Source organism: Nuphar pumila, chromosome 13, assembly GCF_984573655.1.
Source record: "Nuphar pumila chromosome 13, dmNupPumi1.hap1.1, whole genome shotgun sequence".
NCBI lineage: Eukaryota > Viridiplantae > Streptophyta > Magnoliopsida > Nymphaeales > Nymphaeaceae > Nuphar > Nuphar pumila.
The window spans coordinates 68,272,012-68,298,276 of record NC_143261.1 but is presented as its reverse complement, the minus strand read 5'-3'; the positions used below and the strand labels follow the sequence as shown (position 1 = coordinate 68,298,276).

The following is a 26,265-nucleotide window of genomic DNA, read 5'->3' as shown; positions in this document are numbered from 1 at the left end:
TTCTTAACACCATTCTCGTTGGACAACCACATCTTGAATCTGACTTACTCCTTGTTAGATTTTCACTTGACTTCTTCCAACCTTGCTTAGAACAATCATATGACTTTCTCACCATGACACTCTGTGCATTTTTTGCCCAAGAATACCTTCTAACACTGAAGCCAAGTTTTAAGGCATAATCATTGTAAAATTTGTATACAGCTTCCTCATTATTAAACTGCATTCCCTCTTCGAGAACAGAGTCAAGTGTAATATCATGTAGACTTGAGGTGCCTGCATCTTTGTCAAGTACACTGTCATGATCGCCTACCGCATTATCGAATTTCATTTCGTCTGATGGGATATCATTATCAAATTGCATTTCGTCTGCTGGAATATTCAAGTCTAGAGTGAATCCAATGCATGCACCCTTCTTATCATGTGCATCAATAGTGCACATATTCACTTTTTCAGGTGCATCGATAGTACGGATGTCTGTTGCTCCATGATTTTTCAGTGATTGAGACTCATCATCTTCACTGCAACCAGTTGATATGCTCAACACTGTCATGAGCAAAACATCAATTTGCATTAGCAAGCGCATACATTTACAGCAATTCAGCAAAATATATTATAAATCGATAATAACAATCAAAACAATATCTCACAAATCAACACTGGAAAACAATTAACATCTTACAAATCGATTTACGGAAATTCAACATAATATATTCAAATCGAGATTAATAAACAAAACAATATCTCACAAATTGATACTAGAAAACACATAATATCTTACATATCGATATACGGCAATTCAACATAATATATTATAAATCGATATTAACAAACAAAACAATATCTCACAAATTGACATTGAAAAACACATAACATCTTAGAAATCGATATACAACAATTCAGCATAATATATTACAAATAAAGATTAACAAACAAGACAGTATCTCTCAAATCGATACTAGAAAATACATAATATCTTACAAATCGATATACAACAATTCAACATAATAGCTTACAAATTGATATTAACAAACAAAACAATATCCCACAAATTGACACTGGAAAACACATAACATCTTACTAGTCGATATACAACAATTCAGCATAATATATTATAAATCGATATTAACAAACAAAACAATATCTCACAAATTGACACTGGAAAACACATAACATCTTACAAATCGATATATGGAAATTCAACAAAATATATTACAAATCAAGATTTTCAACCAAATACGGCAATTCAGCATAATATATTACAAATAATATACGGCATTTCAGCATAATATATTACAAATCAATATTAACAAACAAAACAATATCTCACAAATCGATATACGTGTTACTACAACCGTGATTTGCATTACATTAAATATACTGAGTGAATGAATCATACCAGATGGGGTTGAGGCCCTTACTCACATATGTAACCAAGCATTATTGTCAACAGGTCCCAGCATCTTATAAATGTCTTCAAGTTTTCAACCATTGAAATGATAAAATCTACCTGCAATAACAAAATAACACCTTAATGACACTCACGATGACATACGTTCTTCAACAATAGCATGATGACATGGAAAGGTACTCACCACGCTTTAATGGCACTTGTTGGAATGTTTGTGCGTCATTGTTTTTTTTCATACTGCCTAACGAAAATGAAGAAGAGAAGACTGTAAAAAGAGATGGCCGACAAATCCCCCTATGATGTCTACCAATGATTGAACCAGTCGTTCGATTTATAGTTATCTCCACGAGGTAGGAACGAACCCGAAAAAGTTTTCTATCTAACACAAGGCAGGAACGAGAAGGCGGACATGTGTTGTAACACAAGCTAAAAACAAAGGCGGAACGTGCAAATCTATTTACGGGGGAGCGGGAGGACATTTTCGTCCAACGCATATCTATCTTATGGGAGGACATTTCCGTCAAAAGCATATCTCCTTTTTTATATGTTATTTTATTATAAAGTCATTGTGGGCAACATTGGCATATGAATTATTGTGGGTCCCAAAATATTCCTCAGTACGCACCGGAACACGCAAATTTGTGTTCCAGGGAGAACACACAACACCCTCTCTTTTTATCTGACAACAATTTAGAAATTTTAATTAGCATAAGATCGTCTGACGACAAGTGACAAAATTTAACTTTTCTTTATACCCAAATTTAAATTGTCATCCGAGACCTCTGATTTATCGTTAGACCACCTATCTTGTCGTTAGTCGGGGTAAAAAATCATGACTTGTTAGACAATTCGTCGGACAAAATGACTTGTAGTTAGACAACTTTTTGGCTTATCGTTAAATAGAAAGTTGCTGATTTGGGCATGGGACTCACGTTAAAATAATGATAAAACCATCGAAATTCGAGATTGGTCCTTCCTTAAACCAAAACAAGCCCACCTAACCTATCAAAAACTTGTTTTACCTATTTACCAAAATATCGTTTATGATAGACCTTGTAGCTTGGGCTAATCAGACACCTAGTTTAGCCAGCTAATCATATCACAACTATTATGCAGCAGTTGAATCTGGATCATTAAGTCCAAAATCCATTAAAATTGAACTATAGATCAGGACCAGAGTCTAAGATCCACCCTTAACTCTATAAATAAGGGCCTACCTCCTATTTCTGTATCTAGAACTAGAGTAAGAAGACCCTGCTGCACTGAGAGCCCACCTTAACTTAGGTCGATCTTACTCTATTGAATCATTTAGCTCAGTCAAACTAGTTCTAGGTCAACCTCCAAAGCTTATTGGGTTCACCCTACTAGACTCGAACCCACATAGCCTCAACCTTGTGAAATTGTGTCACACTTGACAAATCATCAAGGAGGGCTACCTAAACTAGTGGTGAGGATCATTTTTTTTATGTCTTAAATTATAAAATATCTTTATATATAGTGTTACTATCTACTATCTAGTGTTATTAAAGGCATGAAACATATTGAGCTGAAAATCATAGGTTCAAGCTTTATCAACTCAATCTGAGCATATAGACCTGTTAAACATAAATTGTTTGTTAGGGATCAAACCTTGGATCATGTTATTTTGGTCTAAAAATATTTATTTTTTGAGTATGAAATTTTAGTACACTGTGAGACATTGATTTTTGAAATGCTTAAAAAACTTGTTTACTTGTCACAATCACATTATTCAAAATTCATTTTTTATCAAACAAAATAGCACCATATATATATATATATATATATATATATATATATATATATATATATATATATATATATAGAGAGAGAGAGAGAGAGAGAGAGAGGTTGTCCAGCCCAAGCTACGTTGAGGATAAAAAATATGGCCCAAGCCTGATCCAAATGGGCAGCCCGGCCCAATGACAGACTTAATTGGTGAGTTTGAAAATGAGAAAATAAAAGTCCACAACAAGCGCTACTAAACAACCAAAATGGTAGAAATAATACTAATCTAACCCCAAATGCTTAGGCTAGTCACCATCATTATTGTCATTAAATTATACCATATATATGATAACATTACTATTATAATAACAATAAGAATGATGTTTATAAGAATGGCTGCCATCCTTGCACATGAGACTAATAGACTCTGCCAAAGAGAAACACGGGACTGTAGATTGTAGAATAATAATTAAAAAACTAGAAAAAGAATCAGCGGCAGAGTGGAGAGAGTCCAAGAGATGAATTACTACATTGTTTTGGATTTATAACTCGAAGAAACCGGATCTGGCACAAAGACCTGATCCTGCTGACTCAGCCTGCCATACTTGTAGGTGTCGTACCGGCAGCATAAAACTCCAAGGCTAGGAGCTCTCTCTTGGGGCATATGCTGGGCATCGGCTTGTGCAGAGGGGTGACGCTCAGGATAATCAAACCTTGACTACCCGTTTAGCGACCAAAGCCCCCACCCCACTACGCCAACCGCCCATGAGGCTGACTTCATTTGATTAGCTCAGATTGTTTATATGCTGATCCACATTGACGATAGGATAACTTCTTACCCAAGGAGAAAACATGGGAAGGATAAACGTGTAAGGTTGCATGTGGTTGTATTGACAAGAGAGAGAGAGAGAGAGAGTCATTATCAAACTTGGCTTACTTTATTATTAGTGGTTTTCAACCGACCACTTTCACCGCGTTTTTTTTTAAGCAAGCTGGGGTTAGGCAGATCCCCACCAGCTATTATAGAAACTCTATTTTGCCCTGCCTATCTCGATTCAGGCATACTACTGGTACGAAACTAGTTTCAAAAATAAAGTTTTTATGCAACTAGTTCAAAACATGCTAAGAAACTCGTTTCTAAATGCATATAAAAACTGTCTTCAGGTACATAAGAAACTGGTTCCTTATACAAACCTAGTTTTATATGTGGTGGTGGTGGAAGGCATTGGATCCCTTTCAAATAAGGTGGATAATAAGATCTCCACAGGCCCTCATAAATTGTTCTTATATATGTAATCTAACTTACTTCCATTGAAACTATCAGTTGGCTTCTCTCACTTCCATTGAGACTATCATAGGAAGTTATTTATTTTTCTTTAATCTAAACCTGATTTTTTGTACTTTTTATATTAATTTTATGGTTGAGATTTGAGAAGATAGGCAAGATTAAAGATATCAGGGGAATGAAAACCTACCAAACTTACCCACTAAGAAACATTTTATCAGATTTTCGGAATTTGTTCAAAATTCTGACCTCAGAGATGTGATCTATGCGCTTGTTTTTATAAGAATCAGTTCTTGGAGCATTTGATTCCGATTCATAAATAGGTTTTGAAAATCAACAACCTACAATTTTTATAAATTTTTGAAGCTCCAAATACCATTTTTTATCCAAAATGCATGATCCATATGTCAATTTCTAGTAAATCAATCATGTTGACACATCTGTAAGTTCAGAATTTTAAAAAAAAAACACCAAGATAAAATATTCTTAGTGGGTAGGTTTCCATTTCCCTAAGATATCATGCTTATAGTTGCACATACTTTTCACAAAAACTTGCAGGAGGCAGCCTTTATATCATTGACCAACAAAGATTGATTGGTTATTGTAATAAAATATTTTGCTTTTACATTTAGCTTGAGACATTGGCCCATATATATATATATGGTGAAATCATGTGATATTTTGATTTTTAAAGTTAGTATTTTTGCTTTTATTCTTAGCATTTTTTTATCTTAACATATATAATATCACTATTCTTACAACACTAACGAATGAAATGTAATTCCCACAAACTCACATCAATTTTATTAGAAACTAATATCATAGTAAAAGAAACCACGTACCAACACCTTGAATCAATGGCTATTAGAAACTCGTACCAAAATTTTTAGATAGACATTGCAATGAAAACACACCTGTAATTTTTGACAGCCTTGTGTACCCCATATCCTATACCTGTACACGTCACGTACGAAATTTAATAGTATACCACTCCTACGAATCGCTCGTAATGCTGCATCTCTTCCGAGACTGGGACCTTTTATCATGACTTCTGCTCGTTGCATACCCTGGTCTACTACCGTACAAATAGCATTTCCAGATGCGGTTTGAGCAGCAAATGGGGTACCCCTTCTTGTGCCCTTGAATCCACAGGTACCAGCGGAGGACCAAGAAACGACCCGACCTTGTGGGTCTGTACCATTACCCGTCTCTAGCAACTATGCCATAAACAGGTCCAATACCAAGATCAAGTATGCACTTAGCTGCTTACGGGCTTTGCTTTAAATCGTGTTAAGAATCATGAAACCACATTTGCACAAGTTTTTTTTTTTTGATTTATTGCTTGAATAAACTGCATCTGAGATTGACTTGATGGCATTGGCTCAGCATACCATATCTACAGTCATCACCCCAAAAGCATAAAACTTTGAAGCTTTGCCTCTCGCTCCCAAAGCCTATGCTGAAAATTGGATTGATGCCAGAAGGAATCAAACCTTGACTGGACGTCTGACAGCCAAAGCATAGTTAAGCGAAATGGAGCTAGAACACTACTCTAATGTAACATCATGGAGGGTAGGGCCCATCCGATATTTCTATTTCCAGTTTGTCGATCCTTACGGTCAATTTATTTCAACAAGGATGCAGAAGGCACTTTCGCGAGAAAGAACCATGTTGGCCCTTTTCCCACGGGTTCAACAAAGTTTTAGACACTCCCAAAGGACTTCCAACACCCAGAAAGAAACCATATGGGGATAGACTTTGATGGCAAGCTCTAGAAATGTCTAGCCTAGATGTCTCAAAGTTTCTATCTCAGCCAGAGGGAGCTGTTGTCACCCTAGCTGCACAATCAATCATAAGAAAGTAATATAGCAAAGACCATTGAGACCACTAAAACCATGTTTAAATTGCAGTCCAAAGGGTTTTAGCCTCAACCTAGACACTGAAAACAAACAGACCACCAATACAAACTAATCTACTGAATGGTGCTTTTACACCCATCTAGAAGATGAAAAAGAATTGTTCATTGTGGAGGCAAAGGGATATATCTCAATTGCAGGGGACTTAATATAACAGCATGAATTAATTAAGCTAGTAAGACGGAATTACAGATGCATATATATAACAGTCAATGCCTCAACCACCAATAGAACATGACCACTATGACCACCGTCGTGATCATGCCTCCGTATGCTATCCACTTGTCGGTTCGGTGTCGCTTCTCAATGAGCTTCAGAACAGAGTTTGAAAGACCGACTGTGTTTAGTATGTCCAATGCTTTCCTTTGTGCTCTCTACGCCACGAAATGAAACAAAGACAATCTTAACTTCATGTAACGAAGAGAAATCTCCCAAAGGGAAGAAAGACATCAAGTACATACTGTCTAACAAGGTAAATCTCGCATGTTTCTGAGTTCAAGGTGAATTTTCCAAAAAGTAGCTTTTTTCTTTCGACAAAATTTGTAACAGACACCGGCATTCAATATCAAGAAGAGATTAGTTTAGCGGGTAAGATTAAAAATTGGTAATTCAATGGAGTTACCTTTAGACGGTCCCGCTGTTCAGCATATTTGGAAAGGATGGCAACTCCAGTGGCATAAGCTTCCTCAATCACATTTGATGAGTTACGAATTGACTGCATTGCCTGAGCTTCTTCATCAAAAATTCGCATAACATGGGCAGAGTCTCCATTCTGCCACACGTGAACATTCATGAATTTGATAACAAGTTCAAAGTACTTCAAGAAATTCAGCAACTTAGGTAAGAAGGCTAATACCAGTAATATGATAGAAATACCTAAGGAAATCGGCCACTGCTCATCATGATGCAAAATCAAGAAGTTGGCCTTCAATAATTTACTAGGATATGGAAAAAGTCAAAAAAGCACTCTAGGAGAAGAATTTCTGTTCCTAGCTCTTTTAAATGGAAAAAAAAAGTACCTCCAACCAAAAAACAACCTCACTGCAAGAAAAAGGAAAAAAGATAGTGAAACCAACACTCACCTCTCAACAAGGAACAACCCAGTAACAAAATAGAAGCAACCAGTCTTTGAAAAATTAGCAAATCAAAATTAAATTGCAGACAACTTATGCAAGTAACAAAAGCTTTGACAATGACGTCTGCCTTCTCATAATTGCCAAGCAACTATCTTCCATTTCTCATAAGAGCCACAGTTCTCACTGTTAAGATTATATATATATATATATATATATATATATATATATATATATATATATATATGTTTTGCTCATTGTAATAGGCAAATACCCATTAGGGGTATTTTTGTCTTTTCACAGTCATGTAATAGATTGTGCCCGTTAGGGGCACAACTGTAACATATGTGATTTTTCCTTAAATTTAAATGAATAAAGATGTATTTTAATGATCAATTTATACGTGTGAATATTTAATTAAATTTATATTCGGATCTCGGATAATTCAAAATACGTGTTTGGGCTGATATCCCATGATTTTGGAGGGCTACGGGTCTCCGAATAGGCTTTTACCAAAAATATTTTATGGGAAAAAACCTAAATCGCATTCGTTCTTCGTAAAAATCTTGTTCGATATTTTTAAATAATGATGGTTGTGTATTTGATGTGATCAACTTGTGTAAATCCTATTTAAATTGATATTTATGATAAAATCAAAATAAAACTCGAAAAAGAACGAAAGAACCCGAATAGCGAAAATTGTTTTTGGGGATTCAGGGTTTCTTTTTGAGAAAAACGGGTTTCATGGATTTATTGTTGCTATTTTTTATGTTATGATTCATATACCGTATGATCTGAACCATATCATGTTAGACGTATGATTTTACGTATAGCCGAATTTATTTTCATAAATAAATTCATGTAGATCGTACCGATTAGGGTTTATGGGAGCTTTTTTTGGAAAAATATGATTTATATGAGTTTATTTGTGATTTATGCTTGATTAAATCATGATCAGCCTAATGATTTGTTCATTATGTGAGATCTGATATACATGTGTATGATTCGTATTTGATTCAAAATTAAATTTTATTTTTCTTAATACATAATTTGGTGTACGGGTGTCTGTTTTTGAATAAAACAGTTTCTTGGATGTTTCAGATTCGATTTCATGTGTTGAATGATTTTGTATGCAACATGAAATTATGTTGCATGTTTATACTGATATTGATTGTATTGTAATGAATTAAAACAACAACAACAACAACTACGCCTTCATCCCAAAACAATTGGGGTCAGCGATATGAACCAAAAAAGAAATTCATTTTGGGTCTTCCACATGAATCCTTTTCCTCCAATCATTTCTATCCAACGCCATGTCCTCGGTGAGGTTCAAAGCATTCATATCCTTTCCTATCATCTCCATCCAAGTCTTCCTAGGCCTACCCCGACCTCTTTTAACTAATATATTTTCCCATTTCTCCAACCTTCTAACTGGAGCATCATTAGGCCTTCGCCGAATATGTCCAAACCACCGTAAATGATTCTCTCGCATCTTATTTTCAATGGGTGCAACACCTACCTTCTTACGTATCTCTTCGTTCCGAATCTTATCTTTTATTGTATTTCCACACATCCATCTAAGCATCCGCATCTCAGCTACACTCATTTTTTGAATATGATGTCTCTTGGCAGCCCAACATTCCGTACCATATAGTAAAGCGGGTCTAATAGTCGTCCTATAAAACTTTCCCTTCAACCGCAATGGCATTCTACGATCGCACAGCACTCCAGTAGCACTTTTCCATTTCATCCACCCAACCTTTATCCTATGATTTACATCTCCATCAATTTCTCCATACTTTTGAATGATGGATCCCAAATATTTAAAATAATCATTCACCGGTATATCTTGCTCACCAAGCTTCACTACACTCCCATCACTACTTCGTTGCTTACTAAACCGACATTCCATATATTCAGTCTTACTCTTACTCAACTTAAAACCTCTAGCTTCCAATGTCTGTCTCCATAATTCTAACTTAGCATTAACCCCTGCTCTAGACTCATCAATCAAAACAATATCATCAGCAAACAACATACACCACGGTACATTTTCTTGAATTGATCTCGTAAGCTCATCCATCACTATCACAAATAGGAAAGGGCTTAAAGCAGATCCTTGATGTAACCCAACCGTTATCGGAAAATTGGTTGTCACCCCTCCACAAGTGCGGACATTGGTTACTACTCCTTCATACATATCTTTAATTATACTAATGTACTTGAGAGAAACACCTTTCTTCATCATTGTCCACCAGAGAACGTCCCTAGGTACTCTATCGTATGCCTTCTCTAAATCAATAAAAACCATATGCAAATCTTTGTTCCTCTCTCTATATCTTTCAATAAGTTGTCTAAGAAGATGTATAGCTTCCATAGTTGATCTTCCAGGCATAAAACCAAATTGATTCTCTGATATCATGACAACCTTCCTCAACCTAGACTCAATCACCCTCTCCCAAAGTTTCATAGTATGACTCATGAGTTTTATACCACGATAGTTTGTGCAATCTTGTATATCACCCTTATTCTTATATAAAGGCACCAAAGTACTCTTCCTCCACTCATTAGGCATCTTATTTGTTCGCCAAATCAAGTTAAAAAGATTTGTCAACCATTCTAAACCTTTCTCTCCCAAGCATTTCCAAGCCTCGATAGGTATACCATCTGGGCCAACTGCCCTTCTTGATTTCATTTTCTTCAAAGCCTCTGCAATTTCTTTCTTTTGAATCTTGCGCATGAAGTCACGATTTATCTCATGAAAAGGAATGGAGAAGTCTCCAAGATCTTGAGCATGACTATCATTAAATAGCTTATCAAAATAATCTTTCCATCTCTCCTTAATCTCCTCATCTTTGACTAAAACCCTTTGCGTTTCATCTTTGATACATCTAACCATACCCAAATCCTTCGATTTCCTATCTCTCATCTTTGCAAGCCTATAAATATCCTTCTCGCCTTCTTTGGTATCCAACTTGTCATAAACCTCCTTATATACCTTAGCCCTCGCGTTTCGAACAACTTTTTTAGCTTCCTTCTTTGCTATCATATACTTCTCCAAATTCTCATTATCACGACTCTTACTTAGATTTCTATAACACTCTCTTTTAACCTTAATAGCTAATTTGACATCCTCGTTCCACCATGATGTATCCTTACCTAGTGGTGCACCGCCTTTAGACTCACCCAATACCTCCTTAGCTACTTTTCTCATACCACCCGCTATCTTATTCCACATTGATTCTGAATCCTCCTCGAGACACCAATCAACTTCCTTAACTACCTGCTCTACAAACATTCCTTGTTTAGCTCCTTTCAGTGCCCACCACTTAATTCTAGGATCTATCCTATGTCTATCCATTTTGCGGCATTGTCTAATTCTAAGATCTAAAATTAAGACTCTATGTTGTGTAGCTACACTTTCTCCTGGTATAACCTTACAATCGATGCAACAACCCCTATCTCTCTTTCTAAGTAGGAAAAAATCTATCTGACTCGTATTAACCCCACTTTTAAATGTTACTAGGTGAGACTCCCTCTTCCTAAACCAAGTGTTTGCTAAGATCATATCATAGGACAAACAAAAATCTAAAATCCTTTCTCCACTTTCATTTTTTTCTCCTATACCATAGCCTCCATGGATATTCTCAAATCCATCCCTACTAATGCCTACATGTCCATTAAGGTCACCGCCGATGAAAAGCTTTTCTCCATAAGATGTCTCTTGTACTACTCCATCTAAATCTTCCCAAAATTGATGCTTAATGGAATCATCTAAACCTACTTGAGGTGCATAAACACTAATAATATTAATAATATCCGTACCTAATACTAATTTAATAAGTAAAATTCTATCACCCTTCCTACGGACCTCAACTACATTATCTATAAACTGACGACTCATAACAATCCCTACTCCATTCCTATTCCTATTTATTCCTGTATACCAAATCTTATATCCCCAAGGTTCTATCACTTTAGCTTTCTCACCTACCCATTTGGTCTCTTGAAGACATAAAATATCAATCTTTCTCCTACACATAACATCTACTAACTCTACCAACTTACCAGTTAAAGACCCTATGTTCCAAGTGGCTAACCTAATTTTATGGTCTTGGACTAACTTCTTTACCCCCACCCGTCCAACAAAGTGAGGGAACCCTTGCCTATTTGACACCACACCCGGGCGCCGGTGTGACGCGTCGCTTCTGGGCGACGACCTAGCAACCCTTGCACATTTATCACTGCCTCCGGGCCTAGAGAGTACAGCGCGTCGCTCAGTAGGGAACGCCCCAACGAAATTCTCATATTGGTTCATTTTCATAGGATATGACAGTTTTTATGCTGGCTGTCACAGGCCTACCGCAACCCTCCTCCTTTATCCGGGCTTGGGACCGGCAGTGTATAACTACACAGGCGGAGTTTTTTGTATTGTAATGAATTGAATCATGAAAATCATGTTTATGTAGTTTATTTATAAAAATATGAAATATACATGATTTTTAATAAAGATAGTATGTTGTCCAGTTGTCGCGGGCACAAACACTTTTGAAGAACTTTATTGTATGTTCAAACTGTTTAGCTAAAAATTCTCAAATTTTAGAGGAATGTTTTAGACCCATTGAGAAAGTCCCAAGGGAAATTGGCTCCGTTCGAGGTCCGGATGAGAAAATATATCTTCTGAAAGTCAGAACATGATTTCTATCCTAACAGAAATCCTGTATTTCGACTGTACTATCTTGCCGATTTTATTTCTCTAATCTATTCCATGGTTACAACTGAAAATTTTGTTTTACATTACATATTAAGGAAAGTCTGATAAAAATTTAGCGATTATGGTCTGTGAGTTCAAAATTACGAAAATTAGCTCAGAAACCTGAAATTTTTTTTAGCCCAACCTATCCAAGATCCTGAACAGGCTACGGTCTGTGAATTTTAATTCACAGCTCCGATGGAGTTTGGACCTGATCTTTGTGGGAGATTGTTCCAGACATGTCCATCTAGTTACAATAATTTTTACAGAATTTTTCTGGTTCTGTAAAGATACTGAATCGATGCTTCTTCGGAGGGGCTGAATCGGATAGGTCAATCAAGGAGCAGAAAAATAAGTTTTAGTAAAATAATTATTTCTCCTTGCTCCAAAATCCGATTGAAGCAAGGTTTGTGACTATGTTTAACTAATACATTCGTGAATCTGCTGTAAATTTTTTAGATTTTTTCTAACTGTAATCTTACCAGGACAAAATTTACACCGACAAATAAAATTCAGTCCATACAGTTTCTAGTTGAAACTCTTGTGGTATATGTGTTCGGGTCTCGAAAGAGGACCAATTGGACAAGTCGTGGTTCTAGAATTGAACCAAATGGATACATTGATGCTTAAAGACGTGTGTATTTTAAAGGATGTTTATGTTATGATTATGCATATGTTGAATGATATTTGCACAGTTACATGAATGCATGAATATGACATGCAACGTATGATATGATGTGATTCATGTGCATGCATCATGATGATTAATTGTCATTATTACATGAATTGCATGATGCATGATTGAAGGCTCATGTGTGAGCTCACGGTTTGAAGAACCGATCAGTGCTTGTGTGCCCGAATGAATGTGTTGCATATGCTTATGTGGATATACCTTGTGTGTGCACGATTATAGGGATGTGGTCAAATGATATTCTTATGTTGTAAGGCGTGTATGTGACATGCAAGCACATGGGACTGCTCAGATATGAGGAAGGGGGTTGTGAGAACCCATGAGGTGTTGATTGTGCACCAGTTTGTGAAAATATATCATTGACCTATGGTCTTAATAAAGATAACCCCACACTAGACGGTTCTTGGTACCTAAAACGGGTATGAAAATTTTCAGAATATATCATCCCAAGTTTATTTTAGAGAGGGTAGAGCGAACAAGTCAGGGTTACCGGAAGCGCCATAAGGCTGGGAAAGCGTGTTTCCTCGAAGCGTGTTTCGAAAGCGCGAAACGTGCTAGAAAGCGCCAAAAAAACTAGGTCTTTTTTCATTTTTTATTGCTCTTTTTAGAATAGGATTTTATATTTTGTTTTGAGGGCATTAATGTAACTCAGCCCATAGAGTCATTGGGACCTCTACAACGGCTCTATTTGTAGTCGTTGGGGAGTGTCCCAATGGCCTTATGGGCCCCATGTTGTGTATAATAAATAGGGGATCTCTCCCCCTTGTACTGTTATGCTTTCTCAAGCATTATTGCAATACAATTTTTATATTTTTACTTGTGTTCTTTGCGCATAAGTGACTTATGTGTATATGCTTATGTGAATGACCCATAAGTGTTCCTTTGTAATTTGGTTGTTTTCTTAAGCCCATAAGAGGCACTCCATTGTTCTTGTTCTTGTTTCATTACACTCACATATTATTAGACTTTTGCATATCCAGCAGCCACATTTCTCTTTCAAAAAGCTTCTTCCTACATTTTCCCAAGATGACTACATGGGTTATTTGGATCAAACCAAGTAGTGATTACATGCAGACTGTTAAGTGTTTCAGGTTAGCAAGAAATGATCTCAGTTGGAGGAAGGATCACCGGAAAACAGATCCATTATAAAATACCACAATGTTTAGGGTTTGTGGAGAGTTCCATGGCCTTGTTATGGCCATAACTAAAAGCAGCTTAGGCATCTAAAGTTCGGTGTTAGACCTGCTTTCAGCCACATATTGAGCTTCATTTTCATTCGTCCATATCAATCAATAATAGTTAGGTCAACCCTTTGCAGGTTTCCCTAGTAATGGTAGAATCTGATCATTGCATCAACGTGAAAGCAACTCTGAAGATGAGACATCTAATAAGCAAAAGTGCACAGTGTGTGCCCCCAACAAATCCTTCACATAGAGTGTCTACCAACAGTAAAAAATGATGAAATTGTTTTTAAGCTCAATCCTGATTAGGAAATTCTTGGGTGGATTTTTCCATAGCCACTTCCCTTGACAATCTGATTGTTTCCCAAGTATCTATGTCACTATGGCTCTTGAAACATCGCTATAGTCTCCATCAGTTGCATCATGCCATATGTTTTTGTCCTTATATAGGAAATATTGATCTCTATACATTCTATCAACTAAGCTATTCACAGTTAATCAAATGAGCAGACGGTAACCATGTTCTCACTCAAGACAAAAAACAAATGATATATATAAATATCTTGCAAGTAGCGAAGTATGAGAAATTCAGGCACCCACGCCTGCCAGTGTGTATAACTCCCTGGATAATCCGTGGGCGTTTGTTTAACCCAGGTGGGATAAGAACCCCTTTTCATTAAAAGAGGGGACATCTTACCATGAAATAAATGGCCCCTTGTGTTGTTGATCCACAACATAGCCCAGTTGTAGTAGTCTGAGCTTGGAGCTATGATGTCACCTGGGTATGGGAGGGTACGACTATATATATATATATATATATATATATATATATATATATATATATATATAAAGTCAGTCTTGAGTTTGACCCATGTCTGACTCAGACCTGGACCAAAACAGATCCAGGTTTAGTCCAAATATGGGTTGCTTTGACCCAAGTATGAATCAGTCCTGGATCTAAACAGATCCAGGTCATTTAAACCCAGGCCTGATTCAGACCTGTGTTAGTCTCACGTTGGAATCAGACCTGGATCAAACCCAGGGCTAATTAAGACCTCGGTCAGATCAGGCCTGATTTAGACCTGGATCAGAACCAGGTTTGGATCAGAGTCAGGTCTGAATCTGACCAGGATCAGATCCAAGCCTGATTCAGACATGGGTCAGGCTCGGGTAACACCTGGCTACTTCTTGAGCCAGGTGTTTTAAAAGTTGGAATGGAGAAAAGAAGAGAGAGAGAGAGAGAGACCCAACCCAAGGAAGAGGATAAAGAAGGGGTTAGGGCAAGTTTTAGCAACCCCGCCCACTTCCGAGTCTCTTCCTTCCTCCCAGCTGTTAAAATGTAATGTTCTTTATATATATATATATATATATATATATATATATATATATAGAGAGAGAGAGAGAGAGAGTATATATATGTATGTGTATCTATCTAAGTATATATATATATATATATAAATATATATTACAAATCCGATAAAAGTATATCGGTCATTTCCCGTATTTTACGCATATTCTCATTTGAGAATATGATTGTATTTTCTTTCTTCTTTTTTATTTCTTTTTAGTCTTTCTTTTTATTTTTTGTTTTTATTCCATATTGTACATGCGGGGGGGGCACAACATATACATTGGAGCCCCCCCTCCAACGGTTATATTTATAACCGTTGGAGGGACTCCAACGTATATGTTGGAGCCAACCCCCCCCCCCCCACTTCTCCAAGTGTATATATAGGGGTGATCCCCCTCTAGCTCTTTAAGGTTTTTGTAAAGCCCATTTGGGACTCATTATATTGAAGTTCATATTATTTATGGCTTTGTGCATGTGTATCCGTGCCTTTGTGCACTTGTGAGAGTTCTCCTTTTGTCTTTGTGCACACTTCGTGTTTCTAGCATTGTGTTCATACACAAATACTCCTTTAATAGATATTTTCACATGGTATCAGAGTAAGGTTGCTTGGAGAAAAAAAATTTGCAATTCTTCACAATATTGAGTGCCTCAAAAAGCATGCCTTCAACTTTTTGGTGATTAGCGCGAAGACTCCTCTCCATCTAATATTTTAGAAGATTACTACAACAAGTAAGATTTAAAATCTTATTATGGTACGTATTCTTATCTCTCATCTTATTTCTCTAATGGGTGAAAAAGACTCTCATTTTTCTCTTGACTTTAAGCTTAATAGCTCCAATTATCACGTGTGGGCCGGAAATATGGAAGCCCATATTAAAGAAAAATGACTTTGGGGTTACGTTCAAGGCTCGATTCCGAAACCGGAGCCTAAAATCACTTTGGTTGAAAGGGGGGAAATCAAAATTCTTTAGGGAGATGAAAGAACTAAGGCTCTTGAAGAATATATCAAAAAATGAGTGGAAAATGAAGAACTTCAAGATCTTGTCATGGATCTTCTCCTCCGTTGAGAAAAGAATCAATGCCAATATTATAAAGTTCAAAAAGGCATCTAATGCATGGGAGTATCTTGAGAAGATGTACACTTCTAAGGACTTGTCCCATAAGTATTACCTCCAAAAAAGGGTGTTAACCTTTCTTCAAAGGAAAATGATTATAAGAGAGTATTTTGCCGAACTCTCTTCCATTTGGGATGAGCTTGCTATGCTCGAACCAAAGTGGAGTGGAGAAGCCATATAGCTTCGTCATAAACAATTAGAAGAAGATCATTTTTTAAATTTTTTGAATGGACTAAGGCCCCAATTTGAGCAAATTAGATCTTCTCTTCTATCCTCCTTCACCCCTCCCTCTCTTGAAGACGTCATTACAAAATTAAGTGGAGAGAAAACTCGTATGGGTATTAGCAAACAAACTCCAAGTGTTTTTGCAATGCCTACAAATCAAGAAGAGTGTGATTGAGCGAATGTCGTTTTTAGGCCCGAGAACAACTTGAGGACATATAAACCTCCTCATTTTAAAAATCAAAGTCAAGGATCCAATGGTGGACAAGGTGGAAGAAGGGACTATAGTAAAATTATGTGTCACTTTTGCAAAGAACCGGGACACATCATACCGGTTTGTCCCAAATGGAAGAAATTATTGGCTATGGCAACTACATCCCAACATTAAAAAGAAGAAAGTGCATCTACTTCTACAAATGGAGTTATCTCTCTAAATCAAATTATGTAAGCTCTTCAACCTTTTTTTAAGGGAGCCATTTCCGGTGCCGCCATATCTACTCATTTCCCTCCAGGTAAAACTTCTTGGCTTTTAGACTCGGGTGCTTCATTTCATATGTCTTCAAACATTTCTTCTCTTTCCGAATATTCTAAAAATCCGTCACCATCATTTGTTTCAACCGCGGATGGCACTTCACTTGAAATTAAGGGGATTGAAAACTTTGAAACTCAAAATTTTTTTATTCCCAAAATTAGATTTATACCAAAATTAAATTTGAACTTACTTTCCGTTTCTCAACTCTCGAAGCTTGGATGTGACATTCAATTCTCATCTAATAAGTGTTTAATACAGGATCACCAGTCCGAGAGGTTGATTGGGGAAGGCTCTAGGAAGAGAGACTTGTACTATGTGGACTCTCTTCAAATTCCTAAAACTCCTTTTTGTAATGTTGCTCAACATAAAAACATAAATGTGTGGCACAAAAGACGAGGTCATCCCAACATTACCAAGTTATTCTATTTGCATTTTGTTAAAAATCTTTGTAAAAATATTTTTTCTTGTAATGATTGCATTCTTGAAAAAATGAGAAGTATGCCTTTTGAAAAAAAATCTATGTTTAAAGTATTCATTCGGATGTTTGGGGACTGGCACCCGTCATATCCAAGGGAGGCTTTGCCTATTATGTGATTTTTGTGAATGATTCTTCTCAATATTGTTGGATATACTTCCTTAAACACAAGCATGAAGTCTTTTCGTGTTTTAAATCATATCATATGATAATTAAGAATCAATTTAATAGTAATTTAAAGATATTTAGGACCAACTCTCCAATGAATTTAAGAAATATTTTTAAGACTATGGTATTGTCCATCAAAGATCGTGTCATAAGACCCCACAACAAAATGAGTTGGCCGAAAGGAAGCATAGGCATATCATTGAAACCACTAGAACTCTTCTTATATCCCAAAGCATTCCAAAAAAAAATTGGGCCGAGGCCGCTCTTGCATCCGTTTATCTTATTAATCATCTTCCATCCAAAAATTTAGATAAAATCTCTCCTTTTGAGACTCTATATGGAAAAGAACCCGATTATAATATATTGAGAGTTTTTTGTGGTAAGTGTTTTGTCCATACGGATAAAAATGATAAATTCTCACCAAAAGCCATTTCATGTGCTTTTCTTGGTTATTCTGAAACCCAAAAAGGATTTTGATGTTATGATACTAAGAATGATAAGTTATTGTTAGAATCTTCTCTATGTTAGAATCTTCTCTGGAACCTGTGTTGAGAAAAGATAAAGGGAATAGAAGAAGAAGGGGTTGCGGCTGTCACAATTTCAATCACAGAAACCGTGACCTAAAAGATGTATTAATGTGTTTGAGTGTACAGTATGGGTCCGGGTCTGGTATAATATCTAGACCCGAAATGAAATAAAACTATACAAAGCTATACATAAAGGCTATACATAAATGGACTCGGGTCTGGTATAATATCCAGACCCTAAACACACTTTTTCACCCCCCTCAAGTTGATCATGGTTCTGAACCATGAACAACTTGCCTTTAAGCATCCAAAAGCGATCTTTTGTCAAGCCCTTGGTAAAAATGTCTGCAACTTGTCTTTCAGTGTTAACAAATTCAGGCTCAATCTCTTTTTCTTAACCTTTTGTCTCACAAAATGTTGGTCGATCTCAATATGCTTAGCGCGACTGTGGTGTACTAGATTGAATGACATATTGAGAGCACTTTGATTGTCACACACCAAGGTAGACGGAGAGATCGTTTCTCCCACTTCAGTTAGTAAATGCCTGACCCATGTGACTTCGGCAGTAGCGGCAGCCATGGATCTATACTCAGCTTCAGTGCTTGATCTAGCAACAACCTTTTGTTTTCTACTACTCCAAGAGACTAAGTTTCTCCTAATAAAAACACAATATCCTGACGTAGACCTCCGCTCATCAGGATCTCCTACCCAGTCTGCATCACAATACACAGTAAGTTCATGCACATTCTTGCCAGACGACTGTGGAGAATATATCAACCCATCTCTAATGGTCCCTTTCAGATATCTGAGTATCCTCTTAACCGCCTCCATATGTCCAATACGTGGTGCATGCATAAATTGAGACACTTGATTGACTGAATAAACAATATCAGGTCGAGGCTCTGATACCATGTTAGAATCTTCTTTGGAACCTGTGTTGAGAAAAGAGAAAGGGAATAGAAGAAGAAGGGGCTGCGGCTGTCACAATTTCAATCACAGAAATCATGACCTAAAAGATGTATTAATATGTTTGAGTGTACAGTATGGGTCCGGGTATGGTATAATATCCAGACCCAGAATGAAATAAAACTATACAAAGCTATACATAAAGGCTATACATAAATGGACTCGGGTCTGGTATAATATCGAGACCCTAAACACACTTTTTCAGTTATATGTCTCAAGGAATGTGACGTTTTTGAAAAATGGTAGTGGTTTTGAAAAAAATGAATCACACTTAGAAAATACCGACTACTCCTTTCTATTTGATTTATTATCTAAAGATGATGATATCTCTAGTGATGCTGAATTAACATATGATATTGACAAAGAATTACTTAAAAACAACAATGATTCTAATTCTCCTACATCTCAAGAAGAAAATATAACTAGAGACCCTAGCACCTATACTCATAGAGATAGAAGTACCTTTAGAAGTGCTATTGAACAATACAGTGAACCTAGCAAATCTATCTCTACATATGATACAAATCCTAGAAGAACCGAAAGAACTAGAAAAATCCTTCTAGATTCGTATCTTTTGAATCCTTTTCTCCTAAATATCGGGCCTGTTTAAGTGCCATTCACTCATATTTTGAACCAAAAAATTTTGAAGAGGCCAAAAGATGTGTCGAATGGCGAGAAGCCATGGAGAGTGAACTCAAAGCGCTTAAGAAAGCTAACACTTGGGAATTTCAAACACTTCCCAATGGAAAGAAAACTATAGGATGTCGATGGGTGTTCAAAGTCAAAACCAAGAGTGATGGATCTCTTGAGAGGTATAAATCTCGCTTATTAACTAAAGGGTATAGTCAAGAATATGGAATTGATTATGAAGAGACATTTGCTCCAGTAGCACGTATGGTTACTGTCAGATGTCTCATCACCATTGCTTCAATCATAAAATGAAATATTTTTCAAATGGACGTCAAAAATGCATTTTTAAATGGAGAACTTAATGAAGAAGTCTATATGGATGCTCCACCTGGTATGGAAATCCCTAAAAATAAAGTTATTCGTCTTCGTAAAGCTCTTTATAGCTTGAAACAAGCTCACAAAGCTTGGCATGATAGGTTTAATAATGTAATGATAGAAAATGGTTTTTTCACTTCATGTTAAACTGATACTGCATTGTTTGTTAAGAAATCTGATGCAGGGATTGTTATATTACTGTTATATGTTGATGATATGTTAATAACAGGTGATGATACCAAAGGAATCAAGAGCATTAAATCTATCGTGACTTCAAAATTTGAAATGTCAGACTTAGAATTTCTGATATATTTTTTAAGAATTGAGGTTGCCTATTCTCATAGAGGCTATTTTTTGTCTCAAACTAAACTTGCTTGTGAGATTCTTGACAGATTAAGAATTACAGATGACAAGGTCTATAAAACTCCTGAAATAGTAGGTTCGAAGATGAAGATTGATGATGGGATTCTCCTAAAAGATCCCACACCTTACAGGCAACTGGTTGGATCTTTAACGTATCTCAGCATTACGAGGCTTGATATCTCTCATGCAGTACATGTTGCTAGTCAATTTCAACATGCACCTACTACAGTTCATATGAGCACCATTCTCCGCATCATCAGATATATAAAGGGTACAGTAAACAAGAGGGTATTTCTATATTCTTCTTCTGAATTGAATTTAATTGCTTATACTGACTCTGATTGGAGAGGTGACCTGAATAACCGTCACTCCGCCACTGGTTTTTGCATCTTTTTAGGGGAATCTTTAATTTCTTGGAGATGCAAGAAACAACAGAAGGTCGCATTCTCATCCACAGAAGCCGAATATAGAGCCATGGCATCTGCTACCATGGAGATTGTTTGGATTCGCAACTTGCTGGAAGATATGAATATTCAAGTTCAAGAGTCCATAAAACTATGTTGTGATAATAAAAGTGCAATTTACATTACCAAAAATCACACATTTCATGAGCGCACGAAGCATATTGAGATGGACTCTCACTATGTTCGAGAATAATACTTAAGAAGAACCACAGACCTCCCATATGTAAGATCAGAATATCAACCGACAGACTTCTTCACCAAAGCGTTGTGCTCTCTAAGATTTAACTTCCTTCTTGGCAAACTTTCGGTTGTGTCACCCTAAGTTTGAGAGGGGGTGTTAAAATGTAATGTTCTTTATATATATATATATATATATATATATATATATATATATATATATATATACAGAGAGAGAGAGAGAGACATATACATATATATAGTATATATATGTATATGTATCTATCTAAGTATATATATATATATATTACAAATCCGATAAGGGTATATCGGTCATTTCTCATATTTTATGCATATTCTCATTTAAGAATATGATTGTATTTTCTTTCTTTCTTTTTAGTCTTTCTTTTTATTTTTTTATTTTTTGTTTTTATTCCATGTTGTACATAGGGGAGCCCACAACATATACGTTGGAGCCCCCCGTCCAACGGTTATATTTATAACCGTTGGAGGGACTCCAACGTATATGTTGGAGCCCCCCCCCCCCCGCCCTTCTCCAAGTGTATATATAGGGGTGATCCCCCTCTAGCTCTTTAAGGCTTTTGTAAAGCCCATTTGGGACTCATTATATTGAAGTTTATATTTTTTATGCCTTTGTGCACTTGTGAGAGTTCTCCTTGTGCCTTTGTGCACACTTCGTGTTTCTAGCATTGTGTTCATACACATATACTCCTTTAATAGAGATTTTCACACCTGCTGTCATCCTCCTTGGGCAGCAACACCACATTGAGGCACACAACCCCTTCCAGCAAGGTATCTCTCTCTCTCTCTCTCTCTCTCTCTCTCTCTCTCTCTCTCTCTCTCTCTCTCTCTCTCTCTCTCTCTCCTTCCATTCTTCCCTATCCTTCTCCACGTCGAGACCCTCTCTCTCTTCTTTTCTCCTCTTCCTCTTCCTCTTTAGTTGTCTTCTTGGTTCTCCTCCTCTTTCTTTTTCTTCTTCTTCTCTTTCTTTTTCTTCTTCTTCTTCTTCTTCTTCCTCCTTTTTCTTCTTCCTCTCTACCTTTCACTGACATCAAACAAAAAAAATGGTTTGAGTTAGGATTGGACCTGACCCAGAGCAGTGAGGGACCCGACCCACGGCGTAGTCCGGTACCAGCCCCCATGTCGACACGGGTATGCCGACCAATTTGGGGTGTCCTGGTTACATAGGCTTGGAGCTATGCAAAATGATTACTTGAACTGACTTTATTAAGTTCCCATCAGCATATTTCCATGGAGCATATAGCAGAATATTCAGGTGTTATGGCCCAGAAGAGTGGACTTCATAAACCTCGGTTATTTGACCTGTACTCATATTTTGCATTTGTGGACATTGCATAAGACCAGTACATAGGAAACTGCCAAGGGAATTCCACTCAACTCCTTCATAGGCTTCAGAAGGTTTTATTTTGATGCACACAACTTCCATTGCACTGGATTCTAGAGAATGACTAGTTCATATAAAAAATTGGAAGACCCTCATGGCATCACTCTCTTAGAACGTTCCAGTCATATACCTTTGTCATGTTGGTATGGTTGTTGCTTCCATGTCATTAATTTTCATTAAATTACTCTCAGTTTTGAATTATTGGATGCTCCCAAACATACTGTCATTTAAAGGTTAGCGAACCATGTAAAAAACACTAACCATCATCTATTGCAGACTTATGGATTTTGTGCAATTCTCATAAGTTGAAACATGGGTCACTACTTTATAGCATTGTATGGTATCATGAGTTAAAGTAATTCATATCTCAATCAGATTGTTACATGAATACAAGTCTGCACACCATAAAAGATATACCATTTTCAAACAAAGTTGCTTTCACGTTGATGGAGTCATCTAACATGATGACTGCATCAACGTACAGCATCTAAGAAAGACCAAATCCAAATGTTATTAATCTTTCTACATGATGAATAATATGGTTGCTGTAAAGATACCAAAACTACTGGTACTAGGACACTCAAACCTATGAAACCAGGTATCAACATGCACATAAGATTTTCAAATGACCACAAAAAAGACTCCAATGACAGAATATAAGGTTCCCTCTCCATGTAAGCAAGAACAAAGACTCAGATATGTCATAAACAATGATGCCTTCTAACTTGACTGCAAACATAAACTTTAACATACAGGATCATCTTGAGATGATAACTTACAGCTCTCTCAAGCAACTCTGCTCTTTCTTTGGCTTCCAACATTCGGTTTTGATGGCGCAGGACATATTTCTCTAAACTATCTTTTAAAGAGTCCACCTCCTCTGCTACCTGCTCAACTTTCCTGCAAAGTAGTGAAACAGAAGCACATAAGTGGACACTATTCCTTCAAATGTTCAGTAAACAAAAGGAGAAAAGGTGAAGAGAAAAAGAGAGTGTTTTCAATGAGTATGGAGCTAATATACAGAGCCTACAGATCCAACCATGACATCAATAAAGAAGTTGTTACTTAAACTGGAAAAGATGTAAAATTAGAAGTTCACCAGTGTCGCTGTATTTTCAGTATTTTCTTGTTAACAAGAATGACAAAGAGAAAACATTCGACTGGAAGGCATTAACACACCACACAAAATAAATGTAGCAATTGTAGAATAAATGTTTATTGAAAAGACCAAACTTTAAGATACCAATAAACTATCTGCTACACAAATAAAGATGGCATGGAAAGACTACATGACAGTTACTGGTTTCTCTACCTTCAGCAGTGAACCACCAACCGATTCCTCTTTGTGGCTAGAAAGTGGCCAAAGATTCATGAAACTGGATTGAGATTCTGCCAAGTTTCCTGAATCCAAATACACCCTAAACTTCAAATGATCCTACCCTCACACACTTGGGTACCTGCAGCCAGCGAACCTAGTGACCAAGGGATACATTTTGACGGACTCCTATTTTATTCTCTTTTTTTCAAAGAAAATATTGCACCAACCCTATGAAAATGAGGTAAACAATGTTTGAAAAAGCCCCACTTCCATTGTAAAATCTTTTCTGACTGCAAGTTTCTGCCACTCTACATAAGGATTGCCAATCCAATCAAGAAACTCTGGAATTTCGAAATGGTATAAACTAAAAATCACGAAGGGGACAAAAACAAGCACCATGACAACCTGAATTCGGGTAACCACCATAATCTTCCAATCCCCAATTGAAATTACAACTTGCCCAGAGATGCAGAATCACCATTAGAACACAAAGAAGCCGAATTCTACAGCCCAGAGGATCCCCCCAAAAAAGAAAGAAGGAAATAAAAGAAAACTAAAAGCCATGCCAACATAATTACTCAACCAATTCTAAAAAACTGCAAACAAAAACAGTAAAAATAAAAAGATCACCAAAAGAAGACATTTCCTACCAAAGCAGATCTAACCGTCCAAAAAGTCAACCATAATCAAGCAAATCTACACCATAATAAAGCCCCAATTATCCCCAATTGAATCCACAAAGCGAAAAGGAAAAAAAAAAACAATGAAATTTCTAATCCAAATTAGAGCACCATCCACGCCAATCCTCCCTAATCAACCCACAACGAACGCTACAATCAAACCAAATTATTAATATAAAAGAGAAAAAACAAAGAAGTAATCGCGCCCAACAGAACCAATCAGAAAAGAATGGGCACAAAAATCAAGACTCAAAACCAATTCATTCGGCTTTAAAGAGAAAGAAAAGAATGAATTCTTATGGGTTGAAAAATCCATTCTCTCTTCTTTGCCTCGATATTTTGTTGAAACATGCGCTAGTGATGGAAAACAAATAATATTTTTAACATATCCACCCAGACCACGGGTAGGCGAGTTTAGATTAGGCAGATCAGGTCATGGATTCGTGGTAGGCTACTTTTAGGCTCAGTTGCAAAGAAAAAGCACACGTAAAGCGAGCGTCAGGGCACTATTGAAATGGCGAAACCCAAAAAAAAAGGAAAACTTCAAATTTCAGAGCAAAATTCAGATGCCAAACACAAACAACAGCCATCGCCAAATCATTTACACCAAACTAAGAAAAGAAGAACAACGGTAAGAGAGAGAAAGAGAGAGTTGTGGGGTACCTCTTCCAGAGGTCCCTCTGGGGCTTGGCAGCGACGGAGCGCCAGAGGCGGTCCATCTGCGCGCACATGGTCCCAATCTCCGCCAGGTCCCTCCGGACGGCCGACACTAGCTCCGACGACGCGGCGTCTCCGGCGAACGAGTCCCCCCTCTCCAACCTCTCCACGTCGCCCCTCGCTCGCAGCAGACGCCTTCGCGACGCCTGATACACCTCAGAGATCGTCCCTCTCTCCGCCATCCCTGCTTCTTCTTCTTTTTCTTCTTCTTCTTCTTCTTCTTCTTCTCTCTCTCTCTCTCTCTCTCTCTCTCTCTCTCGGCGACGATTTTCCGGCAGACCCTTCTCTCTCTCTCGGCGACCGTTTTCCGACAGACCCTTCTCTCTCTCTCTCTAGAAATGGCAAAGGGGGAAGGGAGAGGGTGCAGTACAGAAGGCAAACTTAGAGCATAAGGGAAGGGAAGGGAAGGGAATGGCTAGGTGTGACCATCAGGCAGGGCTCCCAGACGGCCTAAGGGTATCCGACCCAGCCCAAGTCGGGTTCTAGCTTAGGTCCCGCCCCGGTCAGAGTCGGGCTCTTATAAAGGGTTTAAAAAAAGAAAAAGTTTAAATGGCTCTTTTACAAACTAAAAAAGTAAAAAAGGTTCAGATGAAAACAGCTTCTTCAGTGGCAACATTGATGTTAGTCGGTGGGGAACGGGTCGGCCGACCCGCTAATGGACAGGGCCAACCTGGTCAATGGCACGGCCCATCAATGATGTACC

The 26,265-nt window shown here is 37.2% G+C and overlaps 1 protein-coding gene across 1 annotated transcript; it reads right to left on the bottom strand.

Moving 5' to 3' along the window:
• Window positions 1–6,305: 6,305 nt before the first annotated feature.
• LOC149818600 (membrin-11-like) lies at window positions 6,306–25,872 on the bottom strand. The gene is made up of 4 exons (XM_089983974.1): window positions 25,509–25,872; window positions 23,627–23,747; window positions 6,978–7,127; window positions 6,306–6,729 (listed from the first exon to the last, which is right to left on the bottom strand). The coding sequence occupies exons 1-4, from the start codon at window positions 25,742–25,744 to the stop codon at window positions 6,565–6,567; spliced, it is 672 nt and encodes a 223-aa protein (XP_089840100.1). The 5' UTR covers window positions 25,745–25,872; the 3' UTR covers window positions 6,306–6,564.
• Window positions 25,873–26,265: the final 393 nt, after the last annotated feature.

Bases quoted from the DNA above. Each gene is read 5' to 3' on its own strand.
- LOC149818600 (XM_089983974.1), bottom strand. From the start codon at position 25,744: ATGGCGGAGAGAGGGACGATCTCTGAGGTGTATCAGGCGTCGCGAAGG. The intron at 23,748-25,508 runs GTACCCCACAAC...ACTACTTTGCAG, and splicing joins CAGAGGGACCTCTGGAAGAG to GAAAGTTGAGCAGGTAGCAG. The intron at 6,730-6,977 runs GTAACTCCATTG...TTCGTGGCGTAG, and splicing joins AACAGCGGGACCGTCTAAAG to AGAGCACAAAGGAAAGCATT.